Source organism: Andrena cerasifolii, chromosome 4, assembly GCF_050908995.1.
Source record: "Andrena cerasifolii isolate SP2316 chromosome 4, iyAndCera1_principal, whole genome shotgun sequence".
In the NCBI taxonomy this organism is placed as follows: Eukaryota; Metazoa; Arthropoda; class Insecta; order Hymenoptera; family Andrenidae; genus Andrena; species Andrena cerasifolii.
This window is the reverse complement of record NC_135121.1, coordinates 14,160,314-14,179,072: the sequence shown is the minus strand read 5'-3', so window position 1 is coordinate 14,179,072 and position 18,759 is coordinate 14,160,314. Positions and strand designations below refer to the sequence as shown.

Below are 18,759 nucleotides of genomic sequence, written 5' to 3'. Positions count from 1 at the left end.
TCTCTAATTTGGAGCACTTTGTCTTTTCCGTATATTATAAATCTCTCGATTCGTTCACTTACCTTACATTATTCAACCCCCATCTTCGCGTTTGAATTTACAAGTGTTTAAGAGAAAAGCGGTACATGTGTGGCTCTAAAAAAGACATTTTTTTTATTCAATCTCCCGCACTGGTTGTTATCTTACATATTTGGATAAATTGTATAGTAAGGGTTCTTGTATTGCTTCGAATTAATTGTATAAACATTTGGGTCTTCCACCGCGAACGGTTGGATGACATTTGATCCAAGGCTCTTCTGATTGTGCACATTCGCGAGCATGTACTGCGGCGTGGGCGTAACTTGGCCGACAGTCGCATCTTCCACCAGCTTCCTTTGCGAATAGATCAAGACTTGCGGAACGTTCACATCCTGCTGCGGCACAGTGTTCTCCACGGAAACCGCGTAGCCGGTATTTGATAGCTGCTGCGCTTTGCACTTCTTTCTGTGTGCATAAAGTGACCCGGCATTATTATATCTCTTTGTACAAATCTTGCACGCATACGGTCTCTGACCAGTGTGCGTGTACGTGTGTTCGTTCAACGAAGTCAGCCTTCTAAACGACTTTGTACAGATCTGGCAATGATATTTCGCCTCCCCTGTGTGCATTGTTATGTGCCGTGCCAATGTGTTCGCACGCGCGAACGCTCTACTACAATACTGACAAATGTAAGGCTTTTCCCCGCTGTGCGTGCGTAGGTGCAATTGCAAATAAGTGCTCTTTGTAAAAGCCCTACTGCACACGTTACAAACATATGGTTTCACTCCCGTATGCGTACGCATGTGCGCGACAAGAGAACCACTCTGTGCGAAACACTTGCTGCAAACCTCGCAAAGAAACCGTTTCTGGGTTTCTTTAACACGCTTGTGACGCTCTATGTGGTTTGCCAGAGACTGAGCCTGTGCAAAGGATTTAGGGCATAGCGCACACTTGTGCGGTCTGTTGTGACGCTCCTGAAACAGTTCCCAATTTTCTAAAATTACTCTAACGTACGATTAAGAGAGCTTCGACATCTTAACGAAACTATTCGAAATGTCGTTTACGCGGTGATTTCAAGTAACTTACTTTCTTCCTCCGCTCTAAACAGTCTTCCTTATTTACACTGTCCGTATCTTCTTTGTCATCCAGATCGGAGCTCTCAAACATTTCAGACTTGTGCTTCGATTGTTCATGATCCTTTAATTTGTCCACTCTGGAGAACCCTTTACCGCAAGTGCCGCAAGTGTACTTTAATCCGCTGTGCGTCGAGACGTGCCTCTTGAGATTCCTCTTTGTTGCGAACAGTTTCCCACACTGAGTGCACTGCAGGCTTTCGGCAGGGAGGTTTTCGTCCTCGTCGTCCTCCTCGTCGTCTTCTTCTTCTTCTTCGTTCTCCTCCTCTTCCTCGACATTCTCCACAGGCCTTTCTTTCACTGTACACCGATCGGTGTCCTCCAATTCTTCTGATTTATACTCCGAATGACTTTTAGCGTGGGTCACAAAAGACTTCTGATAAGTGAATTGCTTCGAGCACACTTTACAGGTAAATTTCAGATTTCTCCGTTGTTCTTTCGAGGAGTCATCGTTTTTCTGGGCCTTTTGTCTTTTGTCCTAGAACGCGGCGATAGAATAGTTACATTGAAATAAAACTAATATTTACGGCATACTTACGTGAGCATTACTGATCCTTTTATCTTGTCCGCATGCGATTTCTTTTTCCTGTTCGTAGCTAACTCTCTTATGTTCGATATTTTCTTTCCTATCGTGCGTCTCGTGGCACATCGCTAAATGCTCCTTCACTTTCGCATGAGTCGAATACTGTTTCTCGCAGATGTAACAAACATATCGTAATTTAGTTTTCCGTTTATGTACAATGGCGTGCCTCTGCAAGGCCACTTTCGTACGAAAAGATTTGATACATTGTGTACATCGTAATCTAGTTGTGCGTGATATAAGAGGCTTCTCTTCGTCGTCCTGCGCGCCATCAGGTTTCGACAATTCTTCCGATATCTCTTGACTTCCTATTTCTAATAGTCCATCGTTATTCACAGCAGCTTTGAACGAAGTGTCTTTCTTCTGTTCCATACGTTCATGGAACAAAGCCAATCCATCTTCGCTTCTCAATCCGTCTTTAATCGAATTAATTTGCCTTATAGAATCTACTTTATTGTTCTCTATACATTGGTCGAAAAGCAACAATTCTTCTTGTTTAATCGACTCGATTTCTCTCTGAGAATCTTCTAACAGATTTTTATAAACATTCACGTGTTCTGCACCCTTTTTCTGCTCGGCGTTACTTAATTGACTCTGCGTTTCTCTCTCGTAGCAGAACAAGCTTTTATCCGAATTCAGGCAGAAGGGTGCGTCATCTTTCGCGAAGCAAAAATTATCGGGACAGAAGTTTGTCGGGCAAACTACTTCCTTCTGAGTGTTTTCCTTCTCGGAGGATATTACACTGGATATCACATCAGCAATTATAGCTGTGACTATACTGGCGCTGGTAACAGAGTCATTAGCGGATTTAAATTTCAGAAGTTGCCGGAGCTTCTCGTCCGAACTCTGTATTTGACATTTAAAATCGTAGGATGCGTCTAGACGTTGATTACAAGGCAAACATATCACTGGCGGTAAACCGTCTCCTTCGTCCACCTAAAAATTAAAAGAACACGTATCACTTTAGCTTCGCCATTAAAACCCAATTTTCGTACACTCCCTTGCCATAAGAACTTGAACACATCAATTTAAATATAAAAAGTTTATTACGAATACTTTCAACATATTATTTATACATGTACTTAACATAATTCTTAAGGTAAACACATCGATATAAAATTCAATTTTTTATATTCAAATTTGTAAAGAACATCCAACAACAACAAATGCTATCGAAAAACTGTTATTATTCAAAGTACAAAGTTTTTAACATAAGACTATATGCACAATATACATCGTATGTGCAAGTTGAGAACGTTAAATTCATTGTAAACACAGTGAATTCTAATTGTTGTGTGGTTTTAGGGATTTGAGCTATTAGTTTCTATCCACTTGGGTTGACTTCAGTCATTTGGAGTTGATAGCAAAATGCATACCCTATTTCGAAAGCCTCTTCACACAGTTTCGAACAGCGTAGAGCATGAAATTATCACGAATACGCAAAGGAGAGGATCGAAATCTAAAGAGATTTGTTTACAATGTGTTATAAGGGAAAGAGTGGCAAACTAACCTGTACAGAAGCAACGGCCATAAGTTTACGAGCAATAGCGTCCCCATTTCGAAATAGCTCACAAATTTCAACAGCCCTTTTCAGGCAAATCCGACATTCGTCCCCGTACGTTTTCTGATACGTATCAACCAACTGGTCGTTTTTCGAAACTTCCATTTTAATGCATTTGGAAGTCAAGTTACGACTCGAACTCCCCTCCTCGGAAGCCGAGGATGTTTTTGACATTTTTCATGCCCAGCGTATTTGTAATTATCGGAAGCATGCATCGTCCAAGCCTACTGAGGAATATTATAAAGAAATTTCATAACGGAGCCAGTGGTAAAATATGAAGGAAACATCGTTAAAATCAATTGCGCTCGATTTGAGGAAAAAGTGAAGTGGGTTAATTCACGCGAAAACGAGTGATAGCATTCGCATCGAGGTGTACTCTGCTAAGGTCGTTCGAACTTCGAAGCAACTCATGTGTATTATTTTCCTCCGAAGATTTGCAAATTTTAACACCGATGTTGTTTAGTTGCGTGAATTGTTTCTCTATACTTCATCTGTTTCTTTCTAACCTCCGTTCACATTCAGCATCGTAAAGATGTGCATGTATATAATGTGCGTGTGTTTCATTCTCTATGAATACACATTGAATCTGTAACAAATATCAGTAGAGTCGTGAAGTCTTTTAAGAAAGGAGTGATAACATCGATAAGCAATCCTGGATTGTCGATGCATAAGCGTGATTTTCTTCAATTACCAAAATGTTAATTATTCAGCTCGTAGTTAGATTGTATTAAAGGAAATTCGAAAGAAAAGCGAGGAAGGAAAGTTACGGAAATGCTCTATTATAATATTGTTTTCGAATGCTTTCCATTTTTTTTATTGTTCGAATTTATTACTCAAGTCCAATCAACGTTACAATAGATTTTCAATACAGACTTGCTTCAACAAAACATATACAAGTATGTACGCTGTCTGTACACATATCACAGAGTAAAAATACAATTGCATTTATTCAGGGACTTTTCGCTTGCAGTTACAATCCGCAGTTTAAATTAGAATCGTGATCCATTCCTATTGTCCTTTTTGCGCTTCTCAGTTTTACTTTCGTAATTTCAAGTCGAAATTAATACACATATATATAGTCTTGTTGCAATTAAAGATAGTTATCTGGATGAAGTTACGCCATCACAGAAGGTATTTTACAATGTATAACGATGCATTCAGAAAAATTAGAAATCTTTCTGCCAAAGAGAAGATCGTGGATAGTAAAATATAACCGTTCTGCATCGACTCGTACGCGTTTTCATTACAGAATGACGATCGTCGATAATTCAGTTAATCGAAAGTAAAGTGACTTAACAAAAGCAGGTACATACAATCCTGCCACACATTCGCGTGCGTTGAAATCGTACGCTGCGCGCGCATCCCATCGTCACTAGGCAGCCCGCGTCTTACGCGCACGCGCGTCTCATTTGAATCCATCTAGTATCTACTATATCGAAACGTAAGTCTCTCTAATTAAAACGTCCCCTTAGCTCGCAAAATATATTGCATCGACAAACGCGATGAGAAAAGTGGTCACAGATTTGGAAAGACTCGATCGCCACTTATGTTCCTAGAGCGTCGTGCGTACGTAACACTTTAGTCTCCATCGAAATCGCAAACTATAGAAACTGCGACCAAATGCAAACACGAGCATTCGCCATTTTGTAATATAGCAATATCGATGCTCGAATACATACCGGTGTTTGTCGTGGCTTGAAGTTAACGATTAACGAATAACCGCGCGGAGTTTGAATTAATATGGAATGGAAGCGTCACAGTCCACAGAAATATAATTATTGCAATATAAAAATAATTGTGAGTAACTGTAATTAAGTTCGATTATACCGGTCGCAATATAAAAATATATGTACAACGATCGACAAACCTCGCGTATATGCGGTTTCGTGGACCTGCTGCAGAATTATGCACAACGTATCGCAATGACTGTGGCAATAATAGTTTCACGTGGCACACGAAGAAATCTTTGCGCAATGATCGGTGCATTTCACCTGCGTTCAATGTGCCGTCGCTTTTCGCTTATGCGCCAAGGATTTTGAAAAATATACCACCGTCTCGAATGATTCGGGGGACAGGAGTATATTTTTCTGTCGTCAATCCAAGTTGGATGCAAATATGTATTATACATTGTTTTTCTATTAGAAATTATGAGTGATAGTAACAAAAATTTTCTTTCATACTTTAGAACTCGGTAAAGGTTTCCATGGTATTTAGTACATCCAGGAGAGGGCAGTCTCTTGATTCTTTCGAATGGTATGTTATATTCATTTTTTCACATTATTTGGTAATAATAATAATAATAATATTTATCTCTGATATTAATCTCTGATGTTTAATTAAATTTATATTCAAGTATTTAGAAATTTCAAAATACAGTAGGGGTGGGTTTGAACCTAATTTTTAAATTCTCGAAACTCGAACTCTCGAAACTCGAATAGTCGAAACTCGAGTAGTCGAAACTCGAATACTCGAAACTCGAATACTCGAAACTCGAATACTCGAAACTCGAACTCTCGAAACTCGAATCTTTTTTGGATTTCGAAATTTCGACGCTTCGGGAAACCCATCCCTAAAATACAGCATTTTTTGTTTAAAAATATTCCATTCTTTTCTGTTTTTAGAGAAAAGGCCGATGTTCTAACGCGTAAGCATTTTAATATTTTCAAATTGCAGTATAATATGAGCATCCAACTTTGGTAATTGATAACAATAATTTTCACAGGATCATGTCCATACATACATATCAACAGTAAACTCTGCTTTCAATTATATTCTCGGTTCGAACTTGTTTATATACTTATAAAAATCAACAACAATCCTGTTAAGTCTTCCGCGAGAATTACTAAACACTATGTATGTATATCTTTTGTCTGCTATGCTTTCAACTTTGTACAAGTGTTATGTTGCTCTTAAGCAAATAGTGCTCGAAAATTGAAGGACATCAGCTAACTGACTTTTCAATTCCCTAATATCGCGGCTTCTAATGATTATTAAGGGCGAACAGGGTGCAACAAATAATTAGAACAATCTTAGGCGAATCGCGAGCCCGTTAGATCTACAATTACAGTATTGGCAAAAAGTAACAAGTCTCTGTCGGTTGTTTATTAAAAAATAAAGCATCTGTTATCTTAATGATGTTCCCCAAAGTACATTCTACACCTAACGGGTCAGACCGCGAATCAAATATCGCGCACCTCGCGATTGTTCCACAAAAACAGAGGGGCTATGTACAAGCTGCTTCGTGAAATCATCTTTGTGCACCTTCTATGCGGTTAAAAAAGAAGCTTTCGGAATTAGAAAAAAAATGGAGATTTCGAAGGAGGTCTATTATAAACGAAAGACCACGCGACCATCGAGGGAATTAGGAACCTGTTTCGTTTTTTCAAAAATTTTCACTTTCTATAGAACTCATCCTTTCTCTTAGTTGTTGGTCTGCGATGCACGATTGTCAGTAATGACTGTTACGTCCTCCATTCGTCCCGCGTTACTACACACCATCTTCAACTTTCAATCTCATTCTGCTCGGATTAATTAAAATAATACCGAGTGTCCGTAGAATATATATCTTCGCCTCTTGTGCATTAATCTTTACTTCTATTAGTGAAGTCGATACCTAACGACTACTGTGTGTCTCGTCATTACAGTGCTTTAATTGCATATGCTATAGCTTCGTCAAAAATTGTGGTACGCAGCATCTTCAACGCGTTACAAAAATCATGAGGAGTCCCGTTTTCTGTTATTCGTTGGTTCTTTAAATTATTGCATTGTCATACATATTCCGGCATGCCTCGGAAATCAACGAACTCTTCGAAAATTATTTAAGCAAACATTCTCACCTACGCTACTTCATTCTCGTTAAGAATTTTTTCGAGTTTCATATCTCACCGTCGGGCGACGTTTTCGGAGCTAAAGAATTTCCGACTACTGTGGATCCTATGGCGTTCGAAAAAATTTAAGTCTCCGTTTTATTGGAAACTGGTATTTCCCACGTTTCTTTCATCGAATCGTTAAATGAAATCGGGATCTTATTTTACAAACGCCTGTAACCATCAGATCGATATGAAAACTTCGAGTAGGCATGACCGGAAGAATCGTTTCTAGCGTCGGTGATTTTTCAAAAATACAGCGTGGTCTGGCTTTTCAGCGCGAACGAAGGTATTACATTTTCTAAACGTTCTGAACATTGTAGAGAGAATAGAGAGGGAGTTTATAGTTAGACGAGTTAGTTGTAACTGATTTCTTTTGAGGGGGTAAAAATAGTTTACGTACTTTTTCTTATGAATAGTGAAAGTCTTTCGCGGGGAGACTTCGTAACACGTAATACTTTCACTCGCACCGTCGATGGTTTATTATACAATATGTATAATTTATATAGATAGACAAAAAGCTAAGTACACATAAATACACTCATTTTTATATATATATATTATGTACAAATTTTCGGACACCCGGTGGCTTTTGCGCGAACTTCATACCGTAAAGACTTCGATTGGAACGCAAGCTAAATAATTCGTTCTCTTAATAAGTTTCATTAAATACTTTCGTTATCGTGGTCTCTGATTGTTCCTCTCTAATAAATAGCGTTCATTTATGTTAATTAATACTTATTAGGCCTAATACTTAAGATTCAGCGCACCAGAAAGGTAAGGGAGCCCCGAGTTTAAAATAAAATAATTTATTTATTTAGTAGCTCTTTAGCAATTAAATCTAATTATCTCCAGCTTCCCGCTCGAGCCAGATTAATTCGTTTGTGTATAATAGTAAAATGATTGTAGTGGTGTTTTAATTCGAGAAGAAGAAAATGCTTTGTTAGTATAAAAATATTATAGAAACGAAATTACATAAAGTAGCAGAGTATAATGATGTCAATAACGTTAAGTAAAAGTAGCTGAAATTATTTTATTTTACACTTCCAAACACTTAATTTTCTGATCACTCTGAATCTTATGAAACGTCCTTATATATTTATTCCATTACACCTAAACCTCTTCCAGAAAGCAAATAGTTTGATTTCGTATTAAAAAAAACTGTACTGTTTCTCGAATGCATTACTACTGAGACGTTTGTCGAACAATAGTGGCACCAATAGTTAATGAAAGTAGTTTTGTATATAACATACAGAAAGAAAGTATTCGAATGGTCACCAAGCAAGTGTGAATAATATAGGACAATAGATACATAAATTCACAACCGAGTACGTGCTTCACATACCGCCAAATGAACATTGCCATGCTATATATTTTTTTTAATACAAAATCGTAGTGTACTACCCCTCTTTTCATTATATGCTCCTACGATAAAGATTCGAAAAATAGTGTTGTAACAGCTTAATATTATTTACCATCTGTAATCATAATGAGTATTCTTCTTATCGACAAACAATACATTTTGATTATATTGAGTTTGTTATTCAATGGAAATAATATCCATTATTTATATATCAACTGAATTATGCAATATCCGAACACGAAGAATAGAATTCTCATCCCCTATTTGCTATTTCATTTATCTCGCCGAGTTCGTCGGCAATCACATAAGTAAATAGTACTTTCCCATCTCTAGATCCGTACAACTTTCGCCTCGTCAAATTAAATTTGCCTGTAACAGTAGTAAACGAAGCAACACTGATCCAAACAAGTTTATAACATTCACAAGTACGTTACTGGCAGCTACGCTTATTAATAAATATTACGTATAATTAAGTCCAAGTTAGATGGAACAGTACCGACAATAAATAATCCATTCTTAATCGTAATTATTTCAATTTATTGTTTGCAATCAATTCACGGACGAACCTCATTCTATTCGAGAATACCCGCTTTGCTCGTCGAAAGTGAACCAATTATAATTTAATTGAGAAATTTAATTCCATTCAATTCCTGGCTGTAATTAGCTTGCATTCTGGTAATTATAAAATTGCTTACTAGTTTGATCAATTGTACGTATTTTGCACAAGTTCTCGTCCAGGTACCTCGTAAATTTCAATTAACAAGAGCTGAGTAGTATTTAGAAAACTTTAGAGGAATGCTAGGATTAGTTCTAAGCGGCAGAACTTTTATCAATTAAGAATTCTCAAAGGATCATTTAATATTAACCCTTAACCAGTGACAGGGAGTGTGGAAGACTCCTGCAGAATTATTTTTCCTTCTTTTCATTCGACCTTGCTTTACAACGTGTGCCACGAAGACAATTTTCAGTGGATTTGAAAAAAAACGTGCAAAAGTATCTTAAAAATAAATTTAGGCTTGACAATGTCAAATTATTAAAGAAGAGTCTACGAGACTCCACGTCACCGTTTATGTTACAAACTGGCACGTCACCGGTTAAGGGTTAAGAAAGTTATTAATTTTCAATAACATTCTGCTCAAAGTATTCGTAAATTCAGCTCAATATTTTATAACACTTGAGCTCTAGTAAACGATACATAAATCCCCACTGTTTCCACCCAATAATAATTAATTTGCATCGTTGGAAAGCTCGAATTACCGTTTAGAGAATCTGATCCACTCAGCTCGTATTGAGGTGTATGAAAGTTAACAGCAATAAAGCTTCCCGTTCAGCATTCAAAATACATATCCTCGAGAATCCCCTTAACACTGAAAGAAATCTGTGTGGCCAAACGCATATTGTCCACAATCATCGGTTTGAAAAATATTCGACTCCACGCGTTCAACAAGATAGAATGCCGACAAATTCAACGGGCAGACGCCCATAAATCTTCAAAGTATCCACCCGGTCCCACTCGAGCCACCTTCCTACCACCGGCGTTACGAACAGTACAGAGAGTGCTTTGATTTTCGTCGTTTGACTAAAGAGAAGCAAGTTCCTTGAATTATCCCGGGGCCCTCTGCCTTCGACAGCGGCGAGGCGACCACAAGTGGCAACTAAATGCCCTCGTCGTTCCCTCCCATGGCCCGTCCCGAAAGGGACGAAAGTGCGAGAAAAGTACATACATACTTGCCTTTGGAAAAGGAGCCGCCGCTCCTCGAGGGAGTTAGATAGAGACGGTGGCCATGGTGGAGGTGTTGGAGGTGGAATTACTGGACTCGTCGATGCAATACGGCATTCCTCTTCCGTGTAGACAGGAACTGGAAGTGTCGCTGTTGACGATCAGCAACAGGAAGCCGGAGACGGCGACGAACACGCCAGCGGACATCAGGCCGAGTGCTGGGAGCTTCTTCGGGGAGAGAATCGGCCCCTCTTCGAGTTTGAGGTAGCAGAGGCCAGGGAGGACGTAGGCTAGAGGTACAGCTGCCAGGATACCGTTCAACTCGAGGACCAGGCCCAGGCAGTCCGTGGACATCGAGATCAGGTACGCGACGATCACTATCGCCAGTGTGATTATCAGGTACCTCCTGTCGGAGTTGGGAACGTACGCCGTGTGGTCTTCCAACTCGTCTGTTCCTTTAATCGCTGTCAGGACCACCTGACAAGATATGTCAATTAGCGGTGGGACTGATGTCTCGCGGTCTAAACTCCTATGAGGAGCTTCGCGGGACAACACATGACTCAGAAATTTGTTAATATTTCTGTAGAATATTTATACAATATATCAGGGCTCGAAAAAGTTCTGGAACTCTTATTTTTAAAAAAAATTCTGTTAGACCTTATACGTTTCATTTAAGAAAATTTCTGTTCCTGTGGAATTTTTAGTGAAAGAAATGTTACACTTAGGAACCCTTCTTTAGACAGTGTTCTACACTGGTACTAGTTTTATTTAACAATATAATATCATATTCTTCGTGCTTATTTAATAAAAGGTATGAAAATCATAACATAAGTAATCAATAGTTTCATAAGAAGCATTGAACAGAAAGTGGAACTGGTTAAAAATAATGTTTAAATAATATTTTTTTTATAACTTACATGAACCGAAATACATAAAAATTCTATAACATCTAAGTAGAAATTATCTACGTAGGTAAATACTACAAATAAATAACACATTCAGAATATCAATTTAACTGTAATAATTATTTATTATTGTTGTGGTACTATTCATTGAACCCTGCAATCTATTCATTAATATAAGCCCTAAATATAAGAAATATAGAAATAATTTTCAACCTCGTGGTATCATAAAAAAAAAATCGTCTAATTGTCTAGTTACCCCTTAGTTTGTGTTCTTCGTATAATAAGTGTGTCAATCCAAATAACTGTGCTCTGGAAATGAGGAGAAATTAAAGGAAGGAACGTTCGAGTGGTTTACCTCGTGAGTTGTATGTATGTTTCCAGAGTGAAATGGATTAAAAAATTTATCAAGTTGGCCAGGTAGTAGCGATGCAAATTAATCTTCTTTGCCCTTAACTCGTCCTATGCATTACACTCTATGCATTTTAATTTGCGCGCTCGTTAAATTTATCCATCCCTATTTCCCCTTTACGATTCACCCTCCTCCGCGGTTATTACCCGCATTACAATATCACCCCCATCGTCGTCGAATCTTAACTGCATTCGCACGCGGACATCCTCTCATTTCTGCAGATCGCAAACCACGCCATTCACATCGACCCCTTTCACTCTTCCCCCACAGAAAATTCTCTGAAGTGTCTTTCTCAGGATGGGAAGAAAATTCAGAGGAATTAAGAAACTCATGAAAGCATCGTTCCTCAAAGTCTACTAGAGCGTCACGGAACCAACGCGACGGAGACTCACCTCCCTAGTGACGAAGCATTCGATGGGGAATGTGAGCAGAATCGTTCCGCTGAACATGACCCTGGCGAAGTTCATCAAGTCGTCGTCCCAGCAATAATTCTCCATGAGGTCGCCCTGCACGTACGCGGTGAAGGTGGCGTAGCCGATGATCCCGAACGCAGCGGCGATCAAGAACGAGGTGAACAGGGACCAGTGGGTGACGACGTCCCATTTCTGCTGGGTGGCCCTCTCTATGGACTCGTAGATAAGGAACGTGTTGTGGTGGCACATAAAGGCGAACGCCATGATCCCGATGGAGGGCACTATCCCGGGGAAGTTCGCGAATCGCCAGCTATCCTCTTGGCTTGGCCTGAAAATCGATGCACACTGACGCGCTGCCGGTAGATACATATCTTCCTGGTCTAGCCGTAACGCAACTCGTGCACCAGGTGTGGCGCACAGTCACGCCCCGGCCTCCAAGTCCACCTGCACCAGAATTGGGGCACGGTGGAACGTGACGCGCCAAATACTACTAAATAGCATTAAGGGTGGAACCTGGTTTAGAACGCTGAAAACACGTTGATTTTTTAAGAATTATTTTCTCAACAAATATATATAGAATCTTTCCAAAACTTTAAGGGTGTATTACTGTATATTCAAACAACAAGAAAACCTTTCTTTTTTATTCAATAATATTTCATTTAATATTGTTTTATTGGTATATCTTCGTAGCGCCGCGCCGCCGGAGTTGTTAAGTTGTGTAGGGGAGGTTCGGGATCTTCCCTTGTCAGTGGTAATACAATAACACAATGTCACAAGAGTTGTTTCATTATAAAATATTAATTATCTCTCCTCGACGAATGAAAAGCATTTATGCAGAAATTAAATTAAACCATTTTCTTGCATAGAAACGTCGAAACCGTAACTTTTTCTTTAAACTCCCATAACTTTGTCAATTTTAAACCTTTTTCTTTTTTTAATTCATCGACGATATAAATTCATGCCAATTAAGAAAAACTTCGGTTTTTTTATTGTACGCAAAAATTAGATCGGCTAGGATGTACACAACTTGACAACTCCGACGGCGCGGCGCTACGAAAATATACCAATAAAACAGTATTAAATGAAATATTATTGAATAAAAAAAAAGTTTTCTTGTTGTCTGAATGTACAGTAAAACACCCTTAAAGTTTTGGAAAGATTCCATTTATATTTGTTGAGAAAATAATTCTTAAAAAATCACCGTGTTTTCAGCGTCCTGAACCAGGTTTCCCCTTTAATACCGTTTGATTAAAAAGCGCATCGTGACCTCGGTGACGTTAAAACTGGACCGTCACTTATCGCGCGGATATTGTATTATTGTGACGGCTGATTGCTGATCGATCGGGTCGCTTTAAGGGCCATTGGCAGATTTGGATCACTCACACGATCGCGGACATTGTGCCCACCCGGATCAGGATCGCCAGGAGGATGAAACCGACGCAGACCAGCGAGAGGAAAGAGATCTTGGCCAGGCGGGCCACGTTCCTGTAAAGGCAGAGGGGTATCGTGACGCAGACCGTCGCGACGAAGATGACCACTTGTCGGTGAGCGAAGATGCTCGTCTCGCTCATCCCCGTCACCCTTATCAGCACTTTCGTCACCGTGTCGCCAACGACCACATTGTAGGAAACCATCGCTAGAAATAACAAAAGACCTCGCTTAGCCGTTAAACGATCCTCCCCCTGCAGCCGGGCGCGTGGATTTCAAAGCTATTTAGACGGCACTGAAAATGGCATCTTGATCCTTGTCAGGGGGAACGCGTGGAATTTAATTTCACGCGCATTAATATCGAGCAGATCTATGAGCTTAGACCGGGCTTCATTAAGGGGACTAACAAGGGAAGATCCCGAACACGATAATTCAAAAAATTCTGAAACTTTGTGAATATGTAGAGGATTTCCTCCTGATTACCACGCAATTTTTGTTTGCTGCCCAAATTCACTGGAAGGGAGTGAAATTAACCCCTGAATTAACCCCTTTGTGTTATAACTCGCGAACTGTAAGAGATAGAAAAGAAGTTTCAAGACAAAAGTTACTTCTTTTAATTAGATCTATCATTTGGTGAGGAAATTATTTTACAGTTCACGAGTTGTAACATTTTTACGGACCATATAATAGGCTGCGCGGGAAATGGCATATGTTTTATACATCTTGTAATTTTTGCAAGTCAATCTGAACCTCCATGTATTCGCAAATACAGTGAAACCAAGAGAAAAAAAGATTCGAGAAAAACAATTCAACAATTTTGCGAATTTTAATATAAACCAAATGGCATTTTATTCAGAAAAGATAGTACTTTCGGAAAGTGGAATAAAAAAAAACGATTTCTCGACTGCCTAGTCCCCTTAAGCGGAGACGAGATCAGAGATTCGAAGCGTTCATTCGACGAGGACAGGATCAAGTGGAATTTCAGATTAGCCGTTTTATGTTGCGATTGTAATAAGTTCCGAAAATATGGGTTTACCAATAAACGGGTAAATAAACTGCAGGGTCGTGAGTATATAAAATCCGGTACGACCGAAACTGGCTCTCATTAAGCCCTGGTAGCTCATCTCCCCGCAGATGTGGCCGCTTCTGACCATTAAAATTAAAGAGTAATCAGTGAGGCCGGCTACCAGTATTAATAATACTATCCCAAGGCCGAATCCAGCTTGGTGGAGAGCATAGGGTATACCTAGAAAGCGTATATTAAAATTTCATCACTCTTCGCCAACGGTAATTACGAGTGATTCTTCTTAGGAGTTACTCTTTCAACACTGAAGTAGCCTTCTTTTCGCTGCTCGAAAAATCATGCCCCTCTGTAACTCTCCTTATCGCTTTCCCAGACAAGTGTATTCATAAAATAATTACCTTTCCCTTCTCGTTAATTATACTAGAGAGTACTCGCTAAAAATACGTTTGCATATATATATTTGAGTCGTTTCGGACTAGATCAGCACCGTGAGAGGTGATCCTCGGTGAATCATTCGTCGTACGGGGTATCCAAGAGGAGTTGGGCGTCGTGCCAACAACCTCCCTTGGAAAAACAAAGAGGGCACGAATCCCCAAATTTAAAGAAGGCCAAGGCTCGTTTCGTCTTTAATGTCACACTCGGGCAGAGAGAAGTGTAAACGTTTTACAATCATTTCTCATCCCCCTTACTTACGTAAAGCGTTGAATTGCAGATTAAACGTGACAGTGGCGCACCCCGAGAGGAGACCAAGGGGCTCTGGCACCCCCCAAAGAAAAGGAAAGAAGAAGAAGATTGATGTAACCACGATTCAAGAGCTTTGTGAAAAGAAAAGAAAACTGGAATTTGTTCTTTAAATAAATTTTTATAATCACCTAACGAACTCGGCCCCCCACCCCCGAGATTAAATCCTGAGTGAGCCACTGAAATGTGAAATAATTAAATGCACATTCGTGGACGAGAATGGAACACCCCCTGACTCTGGAAAAAATGTTTATTTTACGAATACATTTATCATCCCAATTTGCACACGCATTGTATGAAATGATACTCGACAGAGCAGAGAGACTGTACGTTGCCCGTAAGTTGGCAAACTTCAGCGTTTACGGATAATTTTAATTAATCACGTGTTCGGATTACCGATGACACCGCTGCCAATAATGGAATTGATGAAATTAAAACTGGCCAAAGGCAGACTATTGAATTTGCCGGATTCTTCCTTCTGCTCCTACAAAATTAGATTCCTTTACATCTACGGGCAGTAAACGGGTTCGAAGAAGAGGGGAGGTATTAATAAGCAGTGGCAATAATAAGAACGATCGATTATACGTAATTAAGAAAGGAAGCTGTGTCCAAGACCTGCAAAAGCGTCCGAACTTGAGGCAAGTTAACATATGACAAAGAAAAAAAAAAGCGGAAAGGATGATTCAGAAGCAATGAAATAGGTAGTGCTTATAACGAGACAAAGGCCGGCAAGAAAGAAAACTAAAGAACATCTTCTAAAGAGCAACGGTATTTCAGAATTTATTTGTAAATCGATCTTGGACATTTCCAATCGTTATCTACTGCTACAATTACACAGAAATTTAATTGCTCTACGTAGGACATCTACAAAGGAAACCAGGGGAAGCAAGTGGCGTACATTAATTCGTGCAACCGCGTATATTTCTTACAAGGGAAGTTAGGCAACCCCGACATTCAGGGAATTGTGCCACTTTGTGTGCAAGTAGACTAGTTCGTGCATAAAACAAACAGATTAATTGTTAATGCCACGGTGTGAGTTTAGGGGGTGAAATCACCCCTTGAAAAAAAATTCAGAATTTTCTTTCTCGTGGAATATCTCGAGAACGGTGAGAGATATCGAAAGGAAGTATAAACAACAGTTGCATCTTACTTTTGTATCTACAAAACTGCGTAAAAATAATTCTCGAAAAGTCCATGTTTTTCAAGTCACCCCCACCATCAATCCTTAATTCCATAATTACTTTTACGCGGTTTTGTAGATATAAAAAAGAGATGCAACTTTTGTTTAAACTTCTTTCCAATATCTCCCACCGTTCTCGAGATACCCCACTAAAAAGAAACTTCTGCATTTTCTTCAAGGGGTTATTTCGTCCCCTAAAACTGCACTATGGCACCATTAAAAAATAGGCTTGTCTTACGCATGAACTACTCTACTTGCACACGGAGTTGCATGATTTTCTGAATCTCCAAGTTGCCTAACTTCCCTTGTTAATCCTGGCGTATAAGCTGATTACTAGTAAAACACGGCTCCTAATTATGCTGTGTATTAATCGTTCCTTACCCCGACTAATTGTCTCATATCATCGTAAGACTCCTCCGAGCCTAGGCTGCCACCCTGTTTGAAATAAAAATAAGTAGACTCGTTCATTCGCCACACATATCCTCCTAATTTTCACAGCGAAATTAAACGTGACGGTAATATTCAATATATTTAGCGAAGAAATGTTAAAAGACAATGCTGAATTTGCCTAGCAAACTTCAGAAGTCCGTTCGATAATTCCTTTTACGCATGAAAGATTTTTCCAGAAATGGCCATTCGCAGTAAAATATGTTGCACCGTTCAATGCAACGCTACTCTAAACATTCTTAACCGCACGTTAGAAAATAAAAGCTGTCGAAATTGCTCTATTCACGTGCCCCACCCTATACATACATCTCCAGGATTTCCTTTATGACGCATCTTCGCGAGTCAGGATTTCTCAGACACGAATTGAACGCGCAACGAAATAAATATGCAAATCTCGCCGCTACAAAATCCTCGAGTCTGTGCACAGCGTAAATGTAAACCCGACTTATTATATAATTACAAGTTTAAGAAGACGAAGGGACAACGACTTTACGGATGTCGTTGAATGGAGACGTCTATTGCCATTATACAAATTTACGTGAATTAATTTTTATTGCGGCGCCGCGATACAAACTGCGGTGTTCGTATTAACGCGAGGAGATCACGACGTTCAATTTCTCTTGCTGCTCCGTCTCGACGAGTTTTTTAATTAGTTTTCTTTCTCGATAAGTAGGGCAACAACCCGAGGCAGTAATTAGAAATTGATGGAATTCCGATGCATGCGTGAAAAAGGAATCTGAGCGCACAAGTGCAGGGTAGTAGAAATTGCGTAGGCAGAGAATCCATATACACATACGTAATGAGTTATAGATTTTTCCCCTTTTGTTACTCGTGGAAACTTCGAAATACGCGGCACATTCGTCTCCTTTCCCAAGCGACCGATGCTTGCAAAAGTATATTAAAAGGAATTCCTCGTTACAAAACAAACCTCGAGTTCAAATTGCTTTCACCGGCTTCTACTTTGGAATTCGACAAGAGACACAGCGGTGTCAGAGCTCCGCGTTGCGAATTCGGCGAGATTCAAAATCCTCCTAGAATATTAAGAAGTCGTGAGGCCAGCCAATACCAATTTCCAGCTTCGAACCTCCTCGCTACAGCGGCACACTCCCCGTCGGGTTCCGACGCAATTAACGTATCCACTTCCATCGCCGCCCTTTAATCAAGCCGCGCAATCTAATCAACCTTCGAATGATAGATCAATTCGTCCGATTGCGCGGATCCACTGGCCGACATCGCTGCCCGCTTCGAGCAAACTGGATCACGGAGAGCCTCCTCCGGCTCCCCATTAATCGAGTTACCCCGCTCCGTTTCCATCGTTCACGCGGACAGCGTTAATCCTTGCCGTGTCTGCCACGTTCTTTAGCCCGAGAAAATCGGCGCAAAGCAATCGCCGCTTGGTCGCGCGCCGCCTGTGTCCAGGATCAAAGGACAATGGGGGATCGCCGTGAATTAAGGGCAGCGGTACTCACGTCCTCGTAGTTGTTCCGCGCGTCCAGGATGTAGCTCTTCTCCGTGGCATCGAGGGCCATCGCGGGCGGTCGTTGAAGGGAGGAATTGAAGGTGAAACCGAATGAACGGAAAGCTTAAAGGGGAGGCTCGGCGCGAGAGTAGGGCCAAGCAGACGTCTGAGGCGACTGCACCCTTCCTATCTACGCGAGCTTCCGTTCTCACCCCTCCATCACCATCAGCGTGCACGGGGTGGTGCGTGCGCATCCCGCGTTTATGTTTTTCTCGCGTTATCGAGGGTTGCGGGTGGCGAGCGTTGTCTCCCTTATCGTATACGCCGCGTTTGCTGCTTCTCCTCCGAGCCGGCTATCTGCTTTCCCTTCCACCCTTCCGGGCCTTAACGCCTGTGGGGCGAGATGCTTGTACTGGCGGTGAATCCGTCGATAGACGAAGGGTGTACATTTGCAAATTTTCTGCTTCTATTGTTATTCGACTAGCATTTCACTTTTACGTTCGGTGACGGGG

The 18,759-nt window shown here is 40.3% G+C and overlaps 1 protein-coding gene across 1 annotated transcript; it reads right to left on the bottom strand.

Annotated features, from left to right (window-relative positions):
- Positions 1–128: 128 nt before the first annotated feature.
- On the bottom strand, positions 129–18,409 carry LOC143368565 (uncharacterized). The gene is made up of 11 exons (XM_076811414.1): positions 18,258–18,409; positions 16,723–16,776; positions 15,558–15,645; positions 14,433–14,642; positions 13,352–13,604; positions 11,948–12,296; positions 10,354–10,718; positions 3,242–3,431; positions 1,690–2,667; positions 1,105–1,629; positions 129–992 (listed from the first exon to the last, which is right to left on the bottom strand). Exons 1-11 carry the CDS (start codon positions 18,315–18,317, stop codon positions 183–185), a joined length of 3,882 nt encoding a protein of 1,293 aa, XP_076667529.1. The 5' UTR covers positions 18,318–18,409; the 3' UTR covers positions 129–182.
- Between the last annotated feature and the right edge of the window lie 350 nt (positions 18,410–18,759).